This window comes from Lates calcarifer, linkage group LG11 (assembly GCF_001640805.2).
Source record: "Lates calcarifer isolate ASB-BC8 linkage group LG11, TLL_Latcal_v3, whole genome shotgun sequence".
NCBI lineage: Eukaryota > Metazoa > Chordata > Actinopteri > Centropomidae > Lates > Lates calcarifer.
The window spans coordinates 1,693,467-1,717,274 of record NC_066843.1 but is presented as its reverse complement, the minus strand read 5'-3'; the positions used below and the strand labels follow the sequence as shown (position 1 = coordinate 1,717,274).

Sequence of the window (23,808 nt, the reverse complement as noted above, 5' to 3'; positions counted from 1 at the left end):
CAATCATGCACCATCCCAACTCAAGGTGAAACCCATCAAAGTGTCATTCCCCCATTGTCAATGATTCACAGGAAACTCGAACACACAGACGGGCAGGCAGACAAACAGAAAGACAGCATCAACAAGCGAGTTAGGGGGGAAACAAACAGCCGTGATGCCCGAAGAGATTAATCTGCTTTACTGGCAGTCCTCAAGAGCAAAACGGGGGAAAATTCACTGTGAACACAACTCCCAGCCGTAAAATCGGCTCATAAACACCATTGGGCCGCATGCAAGAAAGTGCTGAGATAAAGTCCGTCCAATCTAAGAGATAAGATAAATTGGTGAAACTTTGCTCAGAAGCTGTTGGCTTCAGAAACCTCAGGCGAGATGCCAAGAGGTGGTTCCTCTTGTAAATACGAGTTTCAGCTGGAGGATAGAGTCAGTTAAGATCTGTGAAGTGCCTGTGTTCGCCATGCTGTGGACTGCAAGTCTCTGCCTCCTCTGGGCTTTGTCCATCGTCGGAGCTCCGGTAAACAAACAGAGACAGAGAGTGCTGCTGATCTCCTTCGATGGTTTCCGGTGGGATTACGACCGCGATGTCGACACTCCAAACCTCGACAAAATGGCCATGGATGGAGTCAAAGCCCTGTATGTCACACCTCCTTACCTCACCATCACCAGTCCTACACACTTCACCCTCTTGACAGGTAAAGTGTTTCATTTTCTACAACAGTGCTTCCAGTTGGCAGGGGATCTGCATATCATGACAGAATAGGAAACTGCTCTGAGTTTATTTTGCAAGGAGAGAAAAAAGCCACGGGAAAAAGGAATTAGTTGTAATTGAATGTCCCAGGGTCCAACAGCTTTTATAGCTGAGTAAGATGATTATGCTTGGATGACTGGGGGAAGAATTCTCTGCTCCCTTTCTTATTTTGACTCTCAAATCATCAGTGCCAGCTAAAAGAAATTTAACTTCCTTGAAATTAAATTCCTCTAATCTCCGAAGTTGGTCGTAAGACCTTGTCCAAAAGCGTCATGCCACTCAGCCCGTTAAGTTGATAGAATTTTTAATGTGAATGTGTCACGCTATGAATAATGAGTGCAAGAGGACTGACAGTGATTCTCTTCTGTAGGCCGCTACATTGAGAATCATGGGGTAATCCACAACATGTGGTTCAACACAACCACCACAGAGAAGAGGCCGTACTATCAGACTCAGTTTGTGAACGAGTGGTGGGACAATGGCACTCTGCCTATCTGGATCACGGCGCAGAGACAGGTCTGTGCAGCGCAATTTCCATCTTATCACTGTGAGAGACTGTTTTGCTGTTTACAGCACTAGAAACCATTTCTCTTGACAAAACACCTCTGAAAGCCTGCTGAATGATTTCACGTAGATCACCACAGTATACTGCAAATTATTCTGCAGGTACAGATGTTAACTGCATGCAAATGACAGCTGCTGTAAGGCTGCCTAAAAAGTTCAGCTGTAGCTTTAAGAAAACTGCTGATTTGATTTCCTTATATGTTGACCAACTGTATGAACAGATTAATTCTTGGCGTGCTTGTAAACATGCCAAAGTACATGTGTCATATTTATGTGTGCATGATGTTAATGTGGCCTCTTTTTCCTAACCTTCAAGGGCCTAAAAGCTGGCTCTCTTCACTTTCCTGGCACCGCTTCCAGTTACCAGGGACAGGTTGCTATGGTGCGGGAAGTGGAGCCACTGCTTTACAACTACAAGAACGAGACAGCTTGGCGAGAGAACACAGACAAGGTGATGGGCTGGTTCAGAGACCAGGACCTGGACTTCGTGTCCCTGTACTTCGGTGAGCCAGACAGCACAGGACACAAATACGGCCCAGACTCCCCCGAGCGACGGGAGATGGTCAAGCAAGTTGACAGAACCGTGGGCTACATCCGAAACTCAGCTGAACAACATGGGCTCACCGACAGCCTCAACATCATCATCACAGCAGACCACGGCATGTCCACGGTGTACCGCAACGGTCTGGTAGAAGAGATCACCCTGTCCAAGATCCCGGGCTTCTCGTTCCGTGACCTGTCGTTTCACCTGGTGGACTTCGGACCCTCTGGGATGCTACTGCCAAAGCCAGGAAAGCTGGAGAAGGTTTACAGTGCCTTGAAGGGCGCCCATCCACACCTCCATGTATACAAGAAGGAGGAGATGCCAGAGCGACTCCACTTTGCCAAAAATGACCGTATCCTCCCCATCATTTTATGGGCCGACCCTGGATATGTAATCAATGGGGTGCGTTAACAGATAAGGTCACATTTTCTTTTTATATCTCTCTTGTTCAAACACTGGATGTTACAGAAACCTGTAAGACTGAAGGCAAGACTGTGTTCAGAAATACATGTGTTGGGTGTTATCAAATCACCACGGGGCTGCAGCAGTGATCAGACATGTCACCTCATATGTGTTCTCTGACAAACATTTAACATGCTGGAAAGAGAGTGACATGCAGCAACAGTTTTCTGCCTAAAACAAGTCCTATCGGTTTACTCTTTAAAGTGCGCAGTTACCTCATGTTCTCATTTGTGATCACTACCAGGCCAAGTTGCAATGTGCAGCTTTAAATCAGCAGCAGAGTGTAAAAAAAATAACCTCCTTAAAACGAAAGCTGCTACAACATGTACATTTCATACAGTAATGATATTGGTAACTTATTAACAACAGCCAGTACTTAAAGTGATTATGACCCACTTAACTGGTCATAGTGAAATCAAATGACAAGCACTGATATACTGATACAGATAAATAACCAGATAAACAACATGAGCAAGCCATCCAGCTTACTCTAAAAAATATCCTCAAGTCTCAACAACAGAAGTACTGAAATTACCAGTTGCATTTTGCTCATAAGAAATGGTGAAACTGGACTCTTTTAAACTAGAAACAAGGAGTTAAGTTCTAATCTTAGTGCATTACAATTTTAATCAAGTGAATTTGCTCGTCCTCGGGATAATCCAGGCCTGCCTGATGACATGCAGTGCTCTCAAATGCTTCATGAAGCTATTCATGCCTCAAAATTCAAAATTAGCATTTTCATTTGGCTCCACACTCACTCACAGTCACTCCACTGTGCAGTCGCAACTTTACAACCGAATGTGTCCGTCAGTACAGAGAACTGTCGAGCCATAACTTAATTTAAAGAGTACATTACTGAAATCATAAAATGTCTTCTCATGCTGACTGTGAGGAAAATAATCAGTCCAGTGAATCCACTGAAGAAACAGGTTATCTAAAGTGTGTAGGTTATGACCGGCCATGATCACGACTGTATTATCTGACTCTTTGTTCACTCTATTTATGGGCACTTAAACTCCTTTTAGTCTGATCCCAGAGAAGGATAAGCATGTTGAGACCCTTACATAATAGCTGAGATAACTGGGTCTTCTACAGAGTGATATTTATATCACAGTTTGTTCCATTAAACTTAACATATACTGCAAAATCATCAAAGGAATTTCTGTCTCTTAAGTATGTTATGAAAATAGAAATTTTAGAGATGGATTAAAATTCTCATTTAGCCAGGTTCATCGGCTGATAGTCGTCACGAAGTGAAAACAGGCCTTCATGCCACAGTAAAGAAATAACTCTTTCACTTGGCCAATACCTCCCTCTGCTGACTAAATAAGAGCAGGGCGAGATGTGTGAACCCTTGCTGATCAGGTCCTGTTACTAAAACCAAAGGCTTAAGAAAAGTTACAGTCTAATTGAATCTAAACTGGGTCATCAAGTGAGTTGTCTTAACTGTCCCAATGTGTCCTTGCAGTATTTCCCAGTTCAGTTCCACAAGGGAGAGCACGGCTTTGACAACCAAGAGATGGACATGAAGCCTTTCTTCAGGGCAGTGGGTCCAGTGTTCCACAAGAACCTGGAGGTGGGACCTTTTGAGACTGTAAACATCTACCCCTTGATGTGTCACATCCTGGGCATCCAGCCGGAGGTCAACGACGGCCACCTGAACGCCACCAAACACATGCTGGTTACCAGTGCTACTGCTCAGGGTGAGATATCAGACTAATGAGCCTCTCCCCATGGCCTGGAAAGTGTGTCACTCCAACACCTGCTCCTTCATTACTAGGCCATTCATCCATCATTTCCGACTTCACATATGTCCAAATCAGACGTAGAGCTACTGTAGGTTAAAACTAGAAAGTAGACCTGGCATTGCTCACAGAAAGTTCAGAAAGAGTAAGTCTAGAAGAAGTCTTAGAGTCTGAGGCCAAGTGTCTGGTGTTAAACAGTTAAAGGACAATTCTGGCAATAATCTATATTTGTAGGAAAAGACCAAAACTGATAATGCTTAAATTCACCTCTCTGTATGTTCTGACTTTCCAACCCAGTATGTCGACCCAAAACCGATGGGTTCCTTAAAATGGGGTCACTAATATATAGTTTCTTTATGGCTCTGTAACTTCCTAAAAAAGCTCTGCACTGCGGTTTTCAGCAAACATTACTCAATCAGGAGGAACTAGTACATTTGTTAAGGACTATTTTCAGCAGAGGATTAATACACATTTGGTGCTGGAGTGAGTATTTGGGGCAGCAGAATGGTGTATGTAGGACTGAGTCATTCTAATGAAGAACATTTCATAGGTTGATGTGTTTTGTTATTGGATAACAATGGGGATTGATTGGATGAACTCAGAAATCAAATGTATGAGTACTGATACTGTTATTACTAGTAGGCGTTGTCTAAGCTAGTAGCAGTATAAGTAGTGGTCTGAACTTGAACGTTTTATTCCATGAATACAAAATTTAAAGTGTTCTTGTGAGATTTTAGCTGAGTAAAGCTCTGCACATACAGAAGATTTTTGTGCCTGGGCTGCGCACTTAAGAAGTCATTGGACAAAATGTAAAAGTAGTTGTCGTAGCGCCATCATGTGGTGAGCTGGTGCAGTTTAGTGCTTGGGCAGAGGCAGTACTTTGGCTGCTGTAGGTTTGGAAATTCTGGTACTTTTAGGGAGGAAGCATGTAAATGAGAAAAACCAAAATAAAGTCTGCAAATCATTCTAGATATGTCAACACCAACCTTCCAAAACACAAACTTAAAACATGTGAATCTGTTCTTCTTTTGTTTGTTTGTTTTTTTCAGATGTGAATTTCCTGCGAAACGTCTTCACTGGACTAGCTGCAGTGGCTGGATTTCTGGTCATAGTTTTTATAGTGATGGTATCCCACACAATGATCAAGAACAAACGCAAGAATAAAAGGTAATGACAGCATCATCAAAATCTGTAATTACATGCCATCACTGTTTGTCCCATGTAGGTCTGGGCATCAAAGGAAAAGTCAATATTTCAAGAATCTTTTGGTGAAATTTGTATTTTTAATATTGATCTAAATGTACAACCTTTCTGTTTTTCAGACCAGCAAATTTGAAACATCTACCAGAAAAGGAAAATACAAAACAAACTGCATTTTAATCATCTCACAAAGGTGATGCTTCAGTGTGAGACTGAGAAACAGCTGCCTGTGGACGGTCTGAATGGGTGATTCCTTCTCATGAAGGAGGAAATGTGAGGAAATGCTCTCTGTTCATTGCACAAGGATCCAAAAAAAAAAACAGTCGATCATTACCATCTTATGAATTATTAATTTTGGTTCAAAACAGAGAACAGAAATGAGCAGGACTGTGGGAATATAATAAAATAAAAGAACTCATCCGCTCACTTTGTGTTCATTTTGTTGAATCCTCCACAGCAAAGTGTGAGAACACAAGGTTTATATGTACATTACTGTCTGTATCACAACGTGTTGTAATTAATGTCTGAATGAATAAACTTAATTTGTCTTAAAATTGTGCCTTGAATAAAACCTCAGATCAACACTATCTATTAAAAGCTATTAATGATTTTAAAAGCACAAACAAGTAAAAACTGAAAAAAGAAACAGAAAAAGAAAAGGAATATGTAATAATAGAGAACAAAGCGGTGATAACTTTATTACGACCATGTCTCTACTTTCACTTGCAATAGCCGAACATGTTTCGATTAGACGACGGCGTCTGCCAAGGGACATAATTCAGCAACCACATTCTCAGTTGCCCGCCTCTCACCGCGTAGTAGTGTGAAGTTACATACGGAAGCACTAAACTTCCGGTTACGACTTTCAAAATGACATTATGCTTGACGACTTGTACTCTATGATTTAATTTATTGCCAATGAATTTAACTAACACAAATACCAGCATTATGCGGTTTATAATGTTCATAATGATAATGAGTCTAAGTCTATAAGTCTAATGCATGTTTTGGTGGTAACTAGTTTTTAAACTTACGTGAAGACAATATGGAAAAATTATGAAGGCTGCTGCAAGGCACGTATACTTTGACCAATGCAAGCAAGTCTATGTTTATAGTCAAGCTAATTTTCCTATCTTGAAAAACTCATTTTCATTCACTGACAATCTTTTAAAATAATTTTAATCAACTTAAGCACTTTGAATATTTACATATTACTATTATTGATAACAGTACTTTCTATGTACTTTACATGCCAGTTACTCAACTAATTTACTAATGTTTGGATTATCTTAATTAACTTGATTGGTAGTTTGTTTGATAATAAAACAAAAACAACTAACACTGCTGAAACTGTCGGAGGTCATTTCCCCACAACTGCAACATGCAATATTTTGTGCAAGATATTGTTTTTATCAGTTTCTGACACATTGTATTTAATGTGCATTTTCAACATATGACCAATGACAACAGATTGCAAATTAGCCTTTTAGGTTAACTCTGATGATTTACACCTCTTATTCTTTGTTCATAAATCAGCATTGTAAAGAATACATAAAATATTATTTTAAGAGTAAGTTAAAACAAAGATACAGATCACTGGTTTCTTCTTATGAAGCTATCATTTTGTTTTTAAGATCATCAAATAGATCTGCACTCAGATCAAAATAATCATTTCCTTCAGATGTTGCCTCTTCACACCAGTTTAGTCATTATTTCCTCAAACGACAATTTTCCACGGGGTATTGTCAGCGCTTTAGTGGAGATTACCATTATTTTGAAGGCAAGACTTTACACATCCGGTCCTGCGCGAGCGTCATTCTGATTGGCTTGACGTAACTCTTCTCCTTTGATAAAGGATTCTTATTCGGGGCGAAGGCAGACATGGAGGAACTGAGCGCCGTGGGAGAGCAGGTTTTTGATGCGGAATGCATTCTAAACAAACGCCTGAGAAAGGTCAGAGCAGCGAAACATTGTAACTTTTACCCGCGTTCTTTTTTCTTCTGGCGCCTGTTTGCAAACGTTCTTTTTCTCTTGGTTTTCTTTCAGGGAAAGTTGGAGTTTCTTGTGAAGTGGAGGGGATGGTCATCCAAGTAAGTACAAGTGGTGCTGCTCAGCCCGAAACAATGAAAACAACAACAACGTGTCGCTTGTTGCTTTTGCTAAAACTGTTCGCTGAACCATTCAGTTATTTCGTTTAAGCACCGAGTCCAAACTACAGTAACGACGGAGGATTGTTTCATTTTGTTTCTCGAAGCAGTTTCTCCAGCAAATCCTGCCTTTACATTTGCTTTCTTTTGTTCATAATACCTCAAATTTGGGAAGTTAGCGGAAAGCAGAAGAAGATGCGTTTTAGGCAGCATCAATTAAATGTTCTTGTTTTTTCATACCTGTATTCATTGAAACAATCGGAATTTTTAAACATTTTATTTCAGACTTAAAACAAGTTTTTTGTGTGTGACTCGGACTCGAAAAACAATAATGCCGTCAAATTTATGGGGACTATTTGATTTTTGATTTATAGCCACGTTATATCATGATATATTCGTTACATAACTCTAAATTCAAGTCATTTCTCCCAGTTTTCTACTGTGTATTTATGTTGGAGCTTGTACGGCTCTACTCTGACTTCATTTCTTGTCACTTGCCCTTTTCTGTTCTCTCCACATTGTTGCTGTAATCCACCATCAATGCACAGGGTTGCCTGCCAGCTCCATGGCTTTCTGTTAGAACCACATCCTTTGTGTGTGTGTGTAGGGAAAGGGGTGGGGGTTGATTATTTCACTGGTGACTGCTGATCAGAATGGGCTATTCAACAACAAGTGATGAGGAGAAAGGTCATTACACATGCATGTAGGTCAGATCACTTCAAGAAAAAACTGTTTTCAGCACACATCTGCAGCAAAATCTGACACAAGTAATTGAGCAAAAACAGCAGTGGAACCTTGTCATGATGTACAGGTGGCAACAGAGGAACAACAGAAAGTTGTTTCTTATATCTAAATGACACTTTGTGCTGTGCCGTCACAAGCACAACAAACTTGTTACTTTCATGACTTCCCATAAATGTCACGGCACTCCCATGACCTAAAAACCGTCTTCCTTCCTGGTGTGTTTGTGTTTTGTTTTGTTTTTTTCTACACAGATGAAAAGCTGGGTTTTCACCACAGCTGATTCACTGTGGAAAGAAAAATAACCAAAAACTGAATCTGCTTTGGTGGCTGTGGGAGACAAGTAGTAAAGTGCCCTATGTGGTACTTCACTGAAAAACTTTCCCAAAAAATTTCTCACATACATGTATTTCTAGAGCAGCCTGGAAAAAGAATCAAATGCTCCAATTTTCCCTTTTGGGAATAAAATATGTGCAGGATAAAACATGCAAAAGGAAACAGAGGTGAAGGTTTGATTGAAAACTGACCATGAAGCTTCTTCCAGTTCACCTCTTGCTTCTTTATTTTGACTAACACTGTGATGTTTAATTCAGACACAACAGCTGGGAGCCCCAGGAAAACATCCTCGACCCAAGGTTGTTGGCTGCCTTCAACAAGAAGTGAGTGTCCTTACCAAGACATTAAATACACCCATGAGTGGTGACTTCAGCTATAACATTTGTTCATGGATACTTTCATTAAGCATTTGTTTGAATTTATTTCTTTATAGAGAGCAAGAAAAGGAGCTCCTGATGCGTAAGAGAGGGAAAAGGCCAAGAGGAAGGCCGCGGAAAATCCTTGTAAGTACAATTAAAAGCAGAATATCATTCTTTGAGGACTTTGTACACAGTATCTAATGTTTGCACTTTAATTTAGGAAAATGTGCCTGAAGCTCCAAAATCGAGCAGCTCTTCATCTGGCTCATCATCCTCATCCTCCGATTCCTCCTCCTCATGCTCCTCCTCCTCGTCCTCATCAGAAGACGATGACGAAGACGGCAGCACTAAGCAGGCAAGCCCGAGTGTCAGAACACGAGACACCCATCCTGTCCCTCAGAAGAAGGCGCAGATTGTTGTGGCAAAACAGGAGCCCCCAAAGAAACGGAGCAGAAAACCTCTGCCCCCCGAAGTGAAGGAATTTCAACAGAACAAGGGCTCTCGCAAAATCCTGAAGACGCCCCAAGATACAGATCTACCAGGAGCAATCAAAAAGCCTGTTCATCCAGCAAGCTTCACCTTCATGGGTTTCCATCGGGGCTCGGTGAGGGATACAGTGGGTAGTCAGAACAGGAGCTCTCTGACCCAGGGTGGGGCTGTTAAAAACTCCATGAGCTCTGTGGGATCTGGCAGGTCAGTCCAACCTGCCTCCCTCCCTCTGAACAAATCTGTCCAGAGCAGGAATGTCACTGAGGGTAAACTGTCCATCTCCAGTATGAGCAGCGGGGCAAGCCTGGATTTGAAAGCAGCTGCTGGTAAATCAAAAGGGGTAGCGGCGTTGAATTTGAATACATCCAAACACCCCATTCAAGGAACCACTCAGCATACACTAAGCTCCCCCAATGGACAAAAGAAACCCCAGGGCCCTGTGTCAACACTGCAGCGGATACCCAATACTAAAGCAATGGCTTCTGTACCATTGAAGAACCCCTCCTCCAGTCAAGGTTCTGGCCTTCAGCCACTCAACCTTCAGAGCAAACCGGTGCAAAATAATGATGCTCCTGGAAATGGCACTACCCCAGCGGCAGGCCTGAGAAATGCAACAAACCCAGCAAGGAAAACCACTGTCACACAAAATCAGGAGTACAATCCTCCTAAGAGTCCTGCAACTCCTGGAAGACCACCAGCCAGAAAGAACCAACCAGGAGCAGACAAGGTTAAGGAAGCAACTGAAATCCAAGCCTCTAGAGTCCAAGGCAGGCTGGACAAGAGCAGCGTTCATAAATCCACCACAGAAGTCCAGAGCCAGCAGGAGAGACCAGCCTACAAAGATGGCAAGAAAGCCGATATGAGTACAGGTGAAGAGGAGAGCAGCTCAGACTCCGACCAAGATTCTTCCTACACCGGACAGGACCGCTCAATGGGGGTCCAGAACCAGGACTGGAAGCCCACACGTAGTCTGATAGAGCATGTGTTTGTAACAGATGTCACTGCTAATCTAGTTACTGTCACAGTCAAGGAATCACCAACCAGTGTGGGCTTCTTCAGCATTCGCAACTACTGACAGGATTCAAGACACTGCAAACCAGATGGTCTCTGAAGCAAACAGATGGGATTTGGGTTCTGAAGGAACTAGATAAACCTGTGGCTGGAGAGTTGGAACGCATCAGGGAATGGAGGTCAATTTGCTCTTTATTTTCTTTTACTAAGAGACACTTTTTTAGATAAAAAAAAGGACCAGGCATCAGTTATTGATTGTGATTATTTATTTGCTCGTGTCTACAAATTGTTCAAGAAATGACAGTGGAGAGGAGGCAATGCCCATTGGTCTCATCTGATAAACTCAAATCACAACAAATTTTTTAGTCTCATGGGGTCCTGGTCCTGCTTTGTTACAACCAAGCAGATAAGAGGACTGGTTTAATGAAGAAATTATCAAAGGTAGGCACGAGCGGGAGGGATAGTTTCTTTTATGGATGGCAGGCGTTTAGTTCATAATGTGTCATAATGTGTGTAATTCATATCAATCAATAGTTAATGTAAACCAGTTTTTAATTCTTAGCATAGTATCGTTTTTATTAATGTCTCCTAAATTAGCTACCTCTCTTTTTCAGCATTTTGCTGAAAATGTGTATTCATTTCTTTTGGGACAGGAGAACCTTTCCCTCCAGGGTATACCATCATCATGTCCTATCATACCATAATTGTGTCATATCATTTTTTTATATATAGTTTTAATGTATTGAGTCCTCATGCTGTGTAAACTTGTTTTAGAACCAGCAACCAGCTCAAGCAACAGACAACAGCTTTGTTTCTATGTTCTATAAAATACTCCCATCAGAACTGGACCTCAGTTCCACACAACGTTGAACTGTGCACACTGTTATCACCTCGAAAAGAAGTTTCATTCCACAGTGCAGCCAGTTTATCGCCACAGTTCTCCAAATGGGCTGAAGCATGTGGGGAGTCAGATAGAGTATCTCTGTTCCTCCCTGGTGCTCAGATAAGACTTGGTTCTGGCTGAGGTTTACTCTGCCGCCTTTGCATCAGCACCATCCATGAATGACGTATTCACCAGCAACTTTATTCTTCTCAGACTTGTAATTAATACGGACAAAAACCAGAGAAAAATGCTCATGTTGACATGGCTGGGTGATCATGGACAGTACACCTAACGAAGCTTCTGCCCTCAGTCTGTCAAAGCCTCCCATGAGCCTTTGAGATTGCAAAAGGCAACTGCTTTCAAACCAGTGTGGGAAAGGTTGGGTGTGGACAAAGCTCGACAATAAACCGTTGAGCATTGTTTGTCCCAGACTGCAAAACACCATATTTCATTGTTGTCTGTTGCTACTGGTGTTTCAAAATGTCTAGAACTAAAATACCAGATTTGATTAGGGGTTTTTTTTGTTTTGTTTTTTTACTTTACTCGCAGCTGCAGACGTCTCATTTCACCCGCCTGCATGGGTTCAGGAGCTGCAGGCCCAGCCTCCCAGAGAAAAAAAAAGGTCTTTATCTGATGTAACGGAAAAGAAACCACAACAATGTGCGCTACTTTCTGCTCCCTTGAGAGGAGTTCAGCAACAAAGCACTTCGACTGAACTCTTCTGTCTAATCCTGCTCTGCAGACTGTGCCTTTCTTTCTCTCAAAGACTAAACACAAAGGCATTACCCCAAAGATAGCTAGAATTTCAGGTTGTTCAATAAAGGAGTACCCCTAGAGCATAGCATGGAGACTGTACCATTTTCTTTGTTGTCCATATTGTTGTGAAACGGCAAAAAAAAAGGCCCTGCTGGAAGACTTATCACAAATATATGGAACAGACAAATATTTGATGCCTTATTGAAACGATAAGAGTGGTTTAGGTTCAAGTTACAGAAGTACTTTCCGTTCAGGATCAGCTGAAAAACACACTGAGTGCTTCTCATATTACATGTGTTACAGGTGAAAAATATGTGCAGCATTTGGTCTCTTCTCGTCAGTATAACTCCAGAATATGTGTCTTAAGTCAAAGAAACATATCAGGCAGTAGGTAAAGATTAGTTTAGGCTCAATCAAGATGTCATTAATCATTACCACGTAATAGGCTATGGGGTAATGCAAGGTGTTTATATGAATTTTTTTACTTGTATCTGCTTTTCTTAATTGATGAAAAGAAAGAACTTTTTTCAGTTATGGTCTTTTTTTAGATCTACTAACCATTTCAATGGAATGTTGTTCTCTTTATACTCTATTTATTTCAAATTAAAAGCCTTTCAGGGTAGGACAGTGTCATCAATCCTTGTATTGTGCCACTTGTCAAACTGACTAATAAATGGTACAGCCTTATGTCTGAGTTGGATTTCTTTTCTTTACGTTTATCAGGCAGAAACAAACATTTGGTGATGATTATCTGCTTTTCTCCATTTTACATCACTGTAAACTGAATATGTTTGGGTTTTGGACACGACAAGCAGTTTGAAGATGCTATGTTGGTGCTGCTAAATGATGCTATTAAAGAGTCCTTAAAGGAAGAAATACAATGACAGAAACCCAGTCAAGCTAACTTATCTATACATAGCAAGATCCTCCACTGGACACATGCATTGTGACAGCCACTAGATGGTGCTGTTGTACTTGAAGGCGAAGACACCGAGGAGTGCTTCAGTTTCTTAATTAACCATAATTATATCATCTGTTAGTTTACACACTTGCCATTGAAATCCTTACAGTTAATGTCTTATTACATACAGCAAACACAGTGTCAAGTTTCTGATTTTCTCACTTAAAAAACTCCTTAATGATAGTACTACTTACACTTGTATTTCTTAAATAGGCCATTGAAAGACATACAATGAAACCTATAAACCTCATTGTTTTCTTGTCCAACAATGTCTCAAACTGTGAGTTATCTACAGCCACAGTTTCTAATGTCATGTGCTTGCCAAGAGAAACGTAGCTGTCCTCTGTTTCCACTCCATCCTCATCTGATGATCTTGTTAACACTGGAGACCTGTACATGCCTCTGACATGCCAACACTCTCACTATATGGCCGGTCATTAAATTTCAGCCCCTCATTCCATTTGCCTCGGGTCTGTAAAGGTATTGGGTGTGTGTATGGCTTGGCTGTGCGATGCTTTGCGTCGCTAACCCACAAGACTTGTGGTATCCACTGAGAACAGAGGAGCTCTGGACTAGAGGCAACCGCAGAATAACTCAGCTTTTGATTTGGCACAGAGTCGTTCAAATCAAATAATCTCTCAGTAACAGCAGAGAGGCTCTCTGACAGAACAGAGGACAATACAGCCAGTCTGCCCGATGGTTTCAACAGTTTCCCATCAATCCTCAGCTGCAGACAGTCACCAACACTGGCCATTATGGTGTATTAGTTCTTGGCAGCTAGTGTCACACTTAACCCGGATAAGAAAAGTGTTTCTTTACTGAACAGACGGACATTTCGTAGACAACACAATTAATCAATTAGTGAAAAGAAAAAATGAGAAGTAAATAATGACACTGCACCACTAATGATCTGGATGAGGAGCTCACAGGGCTCTAATGCAGGCTATTATCATGGTTTATGGTAGCTATATATACATCTTAAGCACAATAACAAGAGGTTCTAGTTACTGTGCAGATTCCCTATGAACACAGCCAGTCAGTATAAGCTCAGTTATTCACCTACAGACAGGACTTATTTTGTTCTGGGTGTTTGTGGAAGATGTATTAAGATTTTTAGTTAAAGTTAAGTTAAAATTTAAGTCAAAGAACAAAAGTATGATGAGCAGAACCTACTGAAACATACCTGTTCTAGGGTGTTATTATTGTTTATACACTATTATTAACCTGTGAGCAACATTTTAATGCTGTAGTTTGAAAGGCAGAGCTATTGTTGGTTAGTTGAGTCTATATTTTATATGTAAAACCTGGAGAGTAATTCTACATGTCACATAAATGTTGTAGGGGTGAAACAGGTAGAATATTTCCCACTGAAATTCAGTGGATCTGAAGTGTAACGTAGCATAAAGAAGAGGAGGAAAGACGTGTGAGGAGCTCATTTTAACACATTGTTATTGTTCTGCTCAAGAGACTAAATGAACAAGAGAGTCTGCAGCACCTTTCAACACACAGACGCCCCTCTCCCTCTTTCACCACCCCTGTATTTACATACCCTTAAAAACACTGTCACACAGCCTGACTAACTGACAGAAGTTATCATTACACAAAGCGCTCGATTCCATAATTTATAGAGATCCCCGTCCCAGTCATGTGGAATTCTCCCAAAATAAATTCAAGTAAACACTTACGCGACAAAGAGGCACTCACAGTGGCCTGGTATGCATAAACAGTATGAACAGTGTGACAGTGTAATCCCAACCCCACACCCCCACCCCCCTCCAACACACACACACACACATATATATACCCAACAACCCAGCCCAGCACTGACTTCAGGCCGGGTTTGGAAATGAGCCTAAACCCCCCACGTCACCCCCCAGTGCCGATGCACCAATCCCCGACACCCCCCGCCGCCCACCCCACACCTGACTCCTGGCAAAATAAGCCAGACTCCAATCCATCTTCCATCGCAATAACACACACCCCAAACCATGTTGTTATGAAGAGTGTTCAGCAAGTTCATCTCCGGGGATGTTTTTGTTTTTTTCCTCAGGACGTCTTATTGTTTTAGCAACACAAGATGCCGTAAATCAATCAGCTCTTCGCTTAACTCTGGCCTTTGTTTAAAAGCCAGATATGAGCTTTTTCCATGATGCATTGTTGAAAGTAAGCAACTGATACAGAGGATGCAAGATTAGGCACATATTTCACTTACCTTTTTAGTAGCAGAAAAGATTTTACTTTACCGTGTCTCTTCACAGAGACGATAATCTTCACTGCATAAATGAACAATACAAAACTGAAAGTATTGTCAAAAGCAGATCCTCTATTTAGCACACATCAGTGCCTCTCTGTAAATATGATTTTTGTTTTTTATTGCTTTGTTTTGGCTGCATCATAAACTAGAGGTGATAATTCACTCACATTTTTATTTTCTGCTTTTTCATTGGCCAGACTCCAGGCTGGATGTTGACTAATATGGGGATGTAAAGGCCAATCCAGCGATTGATATTTAATTTTCTCTGTTTGTATTTGTGTTTGGTCTCGTCTCTACCTTGAGGATTGTAACCAAACGGGGCTGGTTGAGTTTAAAACGCCTGGGATGGTTGCTATTCGATTTCAAAGGGAATGTTTAGAAACCTGATCCGACCCTCCAGCAAGCATACCTTCTACGCCCACGTCTCCCTCGCCCCTCATTCTAAATCACTCCACTGGAGCAGTGTAAACAAACTTCAGTTTGCTCTCTGATATTGAGAGGTTAAGACAAGCGGCAATCCTCCGCTATGACAACATGGCCTCAGACAGACGATGTCATCTGTCTTACCTCACTCTCCATCCATCACTACGCCGGAGTCGACATGTCTGACAGTCCTACTCTCGCTTTTCTCGCTGGCACAGGCCTCCACATCTGTCACATTTTCCTCCAAGCTTACTTTTATTACACCAGATGAACTCCGCCTCCTTCCCTCTGAATTCACGGACACCTGAAGGGCAAGCAGGCAGAGAGAAACCTATTGATTAGTCATGGTATCTGATGTCATCCTGGCTCCATAAACACTTTTTCAATTGCCACTCAGCTACCTGTAAAACGTGAGAAAGGAATGTAAGAGTCATATTGTGCAAAACGAATGCATTTGAAGCTTCGACTTATGCACATAAAATGTAAATTTAAAGTAAATGAATGAATGAATAACGAGTGAAAAATCTATTTAATGTGTTTATAAGTCAGTTCTGTGAATAAAGTTTTGATGTTACAAAAGTTATAATGAAGATTGCAGTTAAAGATATTTAGATTTGAAGCACTGAGGTGGCAACGTGAAATTAAAAAAGATTGAAATATTAATAGTAACTCTAGATGGAACAGAAATGGCTGGAGCTTGTTTTCGGTTTTCCTCAGCTTCACTGGGAGGTTATTTGAAAGGGTGGGCTACTTAAAAGCTAATAAAAAAAGATTTAGACTTGCAGGGAACTCCTAAATGATTCAGAGGAAATGTTTTAACTTACAAGCAAAGCCAGCAAAGGTCCAGGCACTAACTTTAAAACTATTTAAAGAAACTCTAAAATAAATTACATTTTACAGGCAACAACTACAGTGATTTTTACAATAAGAGAAATGTTTTCAGCTGATTTATTGCTATTTAAGCAGGGTCAGACAGAAGCATGTTACTAATGTCCAAACTGCTCAAAATAAAATGTGTGATAGTTTCTCAGTATTTGCCAGAAAGAGAAATGTGGCACTGATAACGTAGCTGCGATCTCGAGGCTTAAGAAAGGAATGAATGATGTCCTTTGTGATCTTTGTGTACGAGCCAACATGTTTTACATTCATTTTTATGAACCACACCAGCAGCGTGGGTCTGGGATTTATGACCAAATACCTGGAGGTACAGCACTGATAAGTAAATGTTAGCATGCTAACATGGTAAAATAAGATGATGAACATGGAATACATGCTAAACATCAGTTAGCACACTGGCATTAGCAGTGCAGCATCACACAGGCAGCAGCAGGGCTGCAGACTCACTAATGAACACGACATTATGCTGTAAATCATGGTACTGTAACAAAACTGCAGCGAGAACAGGAGATAAAGAAGGTAGTGCAACAAAGAGACTGAGGAGTTATTCTACAAAAGCAGTTTTTGACACGAAAGCCCGTTTCTCTCACAGCGAGCAGTTTCTTTTAACACCCACAGGGCAGGAATAAGGAGGAATCTCCCTCTGCTGTGAAACTGAGGTAACAAAGTCAAACTGTATCTACCAGACAGAAGGTGCCAGCGGGAAGTTTGCCCTTCTGATCTTTGTATAATCTGCTCTGGGGAAGACACAGCTACTCTCCTTACCACCTTCAAAGGCTCCTCTCCTTAACTTTCAGACTCACATCCTAATCTGATTGAGGAGGAGAGAAAATATTGACTATTTCACAGGACAAAGCAGTGTAAATATTTGAAACTGTTGCTATAATACACCAGTGAAAATGGGGCTCAGATACTAACAGTTAAACCAACTCATAGTGTAGCTTTTTTAAATGCATTTCAGCAGCAGACAAGTTAAATTCAATGTCAGTTTTAGGATTTTTCCAAGCCTTCACATTCACAAATACTGCATTCATTCTCCACAAACTGGGGTCTTTTGGTCAACCCACATAAAACTCCATAAAGCCAGTGGCACCAGGAGAGGCGCACTGATAAATCAGCGACAGGCCGCGAACAAGGCCCGGTGCTGGCGGACCTGTGTGCAACAGGACAACTCTATCGGTGAATTTCACAGGTCATTACTCTGGCTCCAGCCATCGCAGCCTCCAGTGGCTCTGGAGACGGCCAGCTTTTTCTCAGAGACAACAGCTTACTGGGCTTTGTGCTAGCTAAACAAGCGTGTCTGTCTCACAGCAGTAGATTAATGTCTAGATAGAAGGTTTGCTCCTCAGGGAGACCTGTAGAGGAGCCATCCATCAACCTTTGGAGGCCATTACACAATAACAAAATAACAAAATCTGAGAGAGGGGCTCATTGACTGAACCCTGTCCTCTGGGGCTGCAGGGAGAGAGAGGCACACACACAGAGGTTTCTGAATTAAGTCTTACCAAAGAGAGGTAGGAGGAATTTCCAGAGAGTCATGCCCTGCAGGATAAAACAGAGCTGATAGATGAAAATGATCGGAAACAGTAAAAGTAAAGTAAAAAACCTAAAAGAACAGCCATGTAGGGCTGCGCCTAATGATCATTTTCATGACTGATTCATTGTTTTGTCTATGAAACATTAGAAAAACAAGTCTGAGGTGACTCAGCAAACAGTTCAAACCCCAAATATATTCAGTTTACGAACATACATGACACGAAAGGCAGCAAAAGAAATGTTTGCTTTTTCGCTTAAAAAGTGACTGAAACCATTAATCATTTACCAAGAAATAATCAACTGATCACTGCAGCTCTGCAGCCCTGGCCTGTCATTGCTGTGTGGGCCATAATGCAGCTTACAGAGCATTTTCATTGAGTGTCATCTGTGAGGAGTTGTGTGTGGTAAACACACAAACCCTCGGCCCTCCACATGAATGACAGTAAACAACACAGGATCTCTGGCTGCACCCCCTCCACCCCCCACCCCTGAGGAGAGAGGGGTCACACAAACACAGCATCTGACTGGCTCTTAATTTGTTTAAAGCAGCCCATTCAAACAGGATCCCCAACAGAGAGAAAATCTCGTTTCCAAGGCTGTCGCCATGGCTCGAGCCGTGTTGTTCAGGAAGGAGATCAGGACGCCGCTGACGACTCAGCTGACTTCCAGCACACACAGCTTCACAGAGGCGCCAGGTTGTAATTAACACTTTGCAGATTACGTTTACAGGACCAACATGGTCTGCCTGAGTTTTATTACTGCCTGGGTTGTACTTCTGCCCTCCGGGGATACAAAACACTCTCTGTTTGACGCTGTCCTGTCCTGTGTGAGAATGCTTGACAGGTTTTGATCGTGGTGAGAGTCGTCTGGCTGTTCACTGTTCTTCAGAGATAATGAGAATCTCCCCTTGCTTCTGCCAGTTTTCCAGCTATGACTGGATGAAGAGAGACACTGCAGTCTGACAGTATTAATCTATTTCTGTCCCCCTATCTGCAGCTTTCATTCATTTATTTGGGCTCACGCTGTTGGTCTAACAGTCTTATTAGAGGAGCGGTGAAACTAATCCATTTCTTGGCAGCAGGCAGCAGACAGCTGGGCAGTGAAGAGTCGCAACAAAGTGGCTGATATAATTACAGTGTAATCGTTTTCATGCAGCTCCTTGGTTTCTTCTTAGACGGCAAGCAGCGCTTCAGGTTAACATGCTAAGCTAATAAAACAGCCATTAATGCGCAAATGACCTCAGAATATGAAGGCCAAGTCATTCAATCTCCATCAAACAGGCCATTTAGAGCAGGTTTCTCAAAGCCAACACAGAGGAATTATCTTCAAAGCACACACATTCATGCAGTGTCTTAAAAACTGGAAGTGTGTTGTGCTTTTTTAGTCGAATATTTTGCAGCCCAAGTCCGAACAGATTCCTCAGTGTTACTCTTAGATCTAAAAATATCTGACAGGAGCTTAGCTCATCCAGTGCTAATATTAGTGCTAGTTAACATGCTGAACAGTTGTGCTTTTTAATCACGGAGCACAGCAGTTTGTGGCAGTTTGCATTCTGCATCCAGCGTCACTGAGACGAGCAGAGGAGGATCTGACTGAATTACACACTCAGTGCAGCTGCGGAAAACATCTGCACACATCTATACCACTAGATGGCAGATATCTCCTGACAGAACTCTTCAATGCAGCGTGGTACAGCTCAGAACACAGCAGCTGTCATTAATATTCCTTCAATGAAAACTCAAAACTGATGGTTTCCAGTCGTGTCAGGGGGAAAAAAAAAGAAACTTTCACTGGCTAAAAATAAATATGGACATTTATCTGAAGTTCAAACCTAAAACAAGACATACGTTCAAATACTGCATCATGCAGCAAATTACCACCAAAACCTGTCAACAACAAACTGTGGCAAATACTACAGAGAGAGTTAATTATAGATCAGAAAACAGAGGTGTCAGTGTCGATGGAAAAAGCCTGGGTTTCTCATTTATCTCCCCAAACCACACTCATGTGTCTTAAACACTTCACACCAAATTAAACTGAAGTGGAAACCAACTCTCCAGACTCGCAGCACTTCTTTCCACTCCATGGCTGGGTGATAAATCTTTAGTCTTCCATCCTACTTCCCTCGTTCCTCTTTTATAAGCTTTCTTCTTCTTCTTCTTCTTCTTCTTCTTCTTCTTCTCTCTGTTCAGGCAACAAATGATTGGTTTGCTCACAAAACAGATCGAGAAAAACCTTCGAGACCAGAGGCTTTGTGAGGACAAGCAGCACAGGCACAGATCCAGTGAAGATGCCTGGGGCAATAATAGATACCACACACTTGTAAATGTGCAGCAATACTAATTACATATCTATGTGTTATTTCTAAAGTGTATTACATTCCTTTGTTTGGGATAAGGTTCCTCTGATGAAAGCTTTAGTGATCTTTAGGTTCAGGAAATCATCTGTGATCAACATTTTGTTAGATGATGGATCTGAAACTGTGAAGCTCTTTCCAGAGTAAAAAAAAAAAGAGAGCAAACCAACACCTAAAGCTCACTAATTAACATGCTGTATCTTGTTTACTTTATTTGCACACAAGCAAAATGTAAAAACGACAATTTGCGGTTTTAGGAGGGGCGCTGAGCTGGAGCTGTTTCATGATAATAACTTTAAAAACCAAATCTGTGTAGAGCGACTGTTAGACACCGAACAACAAATGTAAGACACTTGCCAGTCGAGTTAAACCCTTTTCAGTAAGTGAGATATACACAATCAAGACATTTATCTCTGACACATTTATTTAAACCTCACGGGTGAGATCTGGGATTACGCCTGAAGAGGGGGCCTGTCCTGCCCATAAACCATAAAGTATTTACGTGACATGTTTGTGCAGCACCTTGACAGAATGCAATTATATCAGCAACCCACAGGCGTGTTAATGACGGTGTTCCTTCATCAGCATGGAGATGATTTCGTCTCAGTCTGTGGCGCTGCAGGGCTTTTGCCCCTGATAACCTTTTTATGTTGAACCTCTGCTAAAACTGCTTATTCAACACAAGACTCAAGCAACAAATTTAAATAAAGGAAACAACCTGAGGCCTGTGGATGTTTATAGTCAACTTCTCTTTTGACCTTCCTCTTCACTGTTTGTTGCAACATTACTTTCTGCCCCTGGAGCAAAAACAGCAGAGTTGGGACCAGTTTTTGAGACTTCAGGCTTTATGATGAAAGCCGCCAAGCTGAGAAAAGCTTCTGGTCAAGACTATGTATCTTAACAGAAAACATTACTATGGTTTATGTCACAGGTACTGAGGAAGATGGTACTCCGCTCACACAGCAGCCATCCCACAGCAGACACCACACTCCTTTACATGATGCAAAGACACAGACTGTGGCTGCCGACACACAGAGACAACACCTTAAGTGCTTACCTGTAGCGGCACCTCTCAGCCTCCCACACATTAAGCATAAGTCCCTCTGTAACAAACCTGAACCTCATGTGTATCCATGGAAGGTTCAACACCCACAGAAAAGAGAGGAAGAGAAACAATCCAGCTGAGCCCATCCAGGAACGCTGCCAAACTCATCCCCAATTTCCCAGACACCTTGCTTCCGATGGTGTTGTGGTTGCCAAGAGCCCAGAGTATTGTGAATCCTCCTGAACCATCCTGAACCAAGACCGTGAGACTCTGGTTACAAAACTAATCCTACAAGACGAGAGGCTTCCAGCTTCCTCCTGGCTATTTAATCTTTGGTTGCCTTACAATATACTCATTATATGTGACATATCATGTACCTATGATATCAAATATTCCTGTAGAGCTTCTTGTTCCCAATAGAAACTCAGGTGAAGCAGCGATGAGCAAAAAACGTGTTTATAAAAATCATTTGTTGCACAGTTATTTAGTTTATACATGATTGGAAATCTTTAAGTGACTGAATGACTCCAACCATTAATTACACAATACACCAACTTAAGTTTGCAAATCGCATTTTGTTAAAGGTTAAAAAAATCATGAATCATGGAATCAAAATGTCAGACTTCTACATCTGAGCTGGTTTTTATCACACGGCAACAATCTTGTGGTCTCCTCCTTTACACACTGAGTTTTTTCCAGTATCGTGTTGTTGTTGGTATGAAGAGAATATTGAATGTGTATTTTTAGGAACCAGAAATAATATCAGCAGAGCAGCACTCCCTGGTATTAGTGTCTGAAGTCATTGTAGGTGAGAGGCTGAATCAGAAAGAGGTGGGCCTGGAAACAATTTGCAGAAATCCTTCAATTCATCTGAGAATCTCACAAACCTCCAGAAATGATCTCTTTAGATACTTAACATCTGATCAAAGCACAGAAAGTGCGAGGAGAGTGAATTAACAAATATCCTTAGGCGGCTTGTTTAGATTCAAGATGACAGGATGATAGAAAAGACTTGGCGTGCTCTCAGGGAGCGGGTAAACCTGACTGTGCTCGAGGCTCGAGAGGTGCCAGTGGAGGGTGTGCATTGGAAGAAGCAGGGAGACACAGGAGAGGAATGATGGACGGCTCACACGCCAGCCATTGTGAGAAAATTATAGCTAAGTGCTGCCAACTGAGGCAGCGTGGCGGCCAGCCAAAGCCCCGGGACAACAAAGACCCAGAATCCCTGTGTGTGAGTGAGCGCCGGCCTGCCCGCAGAGCCCCGAACCTTCATATTTACATGCGACGCTCAAGAGTTAATTGCACTGAATTCCTGTGCTGGGTGCAAAGTGGGGGCTGTTGTTGCTTTATTTTACATAACAAACACACTGTTTCTAGATGCAAAAAAGGTTGCAAACCAAATGAATACATTAATTGATGGCTGTTGTTTGCTGTCATGTGATTCATGGATTACAGGAATAAGGGCACGTTCATCTTTTTTTAATCTTATCATGAACCTTTCATCTTATAATCTGCATTGGTGGCTCCCTGAGGAAAACATGAGCGTTGCACACATTCCTCCAATTACCCTGTGTGTTTGGGAAATGATTTGTATTCGATGCAGCTTCTCAGGAAATGTTCATGTGTGTGCGTTCAGCAGCAGGAGAGCTGAGGGGGCCCCTTTAACAAACCAGACCTCATCTTCACAGTAGTTGATGGACAAAAGCCAAAATGTGTCAGGGTTGCTACAGTTCCTGATCTTTGGTAAACGAACAGTGCCCTCGACTCTCCAGACTTGGCAGAGCCGGCCCGTGCACATCAAAGTAGGGTCTGACCTTGCATACCGTATGAGGTTTGGATTAACGAGCTCTGGACATCAAACAGCAGGATCACCACCCACAAGTCATCAAACCCAGCTCGGTGAAATTTACAGCAGATAAAAATGCTGGAAAAATCAACATCAAGCTTGCCATGCATCTCAGTTTGAACATCGTGACCAGGACAGGGAGCAGCAGCAGCAGAGGATGTTTCAAAAGCCTCCAATTATCTGATGTGTGGGAGAGCACGATGAACTGGGCCGCGTGCCAAACAGCATCCTTTACCAAACAAATAAAACTTCTGACAGGACGTGTCTGCCTTTCAGAGGACTGCACACCAACAAACTCGTCCATGCTGGGCAGCAACAAACACTCGCTCACTGATTTCTGTAACCAAATTCAACAAATAGCAGTCATACTTTATTTTTTTTTAAAGAAAAGTAATGCCAGAGTGAAAATAGAAGACATAAGTAGAATCCCAGTTGAAGTAAGCACTGATTTCCCCACAAAACCAACATATTAAATACAATGAAAGGCACTGAAATGAAAGATGACATA

The 23,808-nt window shown here is 41.8% G+C and overlaps 2 protein-coding genes and 1 long non-coding RNA gene across 3 annotated transcripts in view; 2 read left to right on the top strand and 1 right to left on the bottom strand.

Moving 5' to 3' along the window:
* The first annotated feature begins 373 nt into the window (after positions 1-373).
* LOC108874399 (ectonucleotide pyrophosphatase/phosphodiesterase family member 7) lies at positions 374-5,814 on the top strand. The gene is made up of 6 exons (XM_018662837.2): positions 374-689; positions 1,116-1,261; positions 1,626-2,255; positions 3,784-4,018; positions 5,110-5,227; positions 5,383-5,814. Exons 1-6 carry the CDS (start codon positions 455-457, stop codon positions 5,438-5,440), a joined length of 1,422 nt encoding a protein of 473 aa, XP_018518353.1. The 5' UTR covers positions 374-454; the 3' UTR covers positions 5,441-5,814.
* A 1,315-nt stretch (positions 5,815-7,129) lies between these two features.
* Positions 7,130-12,669, top strand: cbx2 (chromobox homolog 2 (Drosophila Pc class)). Its single transcript, XM_018662828.2, has 5 exons — positions 7,130-7,213; positions 7,307-7,350; positions 8,742-8,807; positions 8,918-8,987; positions 9,064-12,669. The coding sequence occupies exons 1-5, from the start codon at positions 7,142-7,144 to the stop codon at positions 10,405-10,407; spliced, it is 1,596 nt and encodes a 531-aa protein (XP_018518344.1). The 5' UTR covers positions 7,130-7,141; the 3' UTR covers positions 10,408-12,669.
* Positions 12,670-15,761: 3,092 nt separating this feature from the next.
* The window catches only part of LOC108874456 (uncharacterized), a 42,165-nt gene continuing 34,118 nt past the window's right edge, over positions 15,762-23,808 (bottom strand). The window contains exon 3 of the long non-coding RNA XR_001959684.2: positions 15,762-15,924. This is a non-coding gene — a long non-coding RNA (uncharacterized LOC108874456). The remainder of the gene's footprint in view (positions 15,925-23,808) is intronic.

Excerpts from the sequence above, each read along its gene's own strand:
- LOC108874399 (XM_018662837.2), top strand. The coding sequence starts at position 455 with ATGCTGTGGACTGCAAGTCTCTGCCTCCTCTGGGCTTTGTCCATCGTC. Across the intron at positions 690-1,115 it reads ACACTTCACCCTCTTGACAG|GCCGCTACATTGAGAATCAT; the intron begins GTAAAGTGTTTC and ends TCTCTTCTGTAG. Across the intron at positions 5,228-5,382 it reads AACAAACGCAAGAATAAAAG|ACCAGCAAATTTGAAACATC; the intron begins GTAATGACAGCA and ends TCTGTTTTTCAG.
- cbx2 (XM_018662828.2), top strand. The coding sequence starts at position 7,142 with ATGGAGGAACTGAGCGCCGTGGGAGAGCAGGTTTTTGATGCGGAATGC. Across the intron at positions 8,808-8,917 it reads TTGGCTGCCTTCAACAAGAA|AGAGCAAGAAAAGGAGCTCC; the intron begins GTGAGTGTCCTT and ends ATTTCTTTATAG. Across the intron at positions 8,988-9,063 it reads GAAGGCCGCGGAAAATCCTT|GAAAATGTGCCTGAAGCTCC; the intron begins GTAAGTACAATT and ends ACTTTAATTTAG.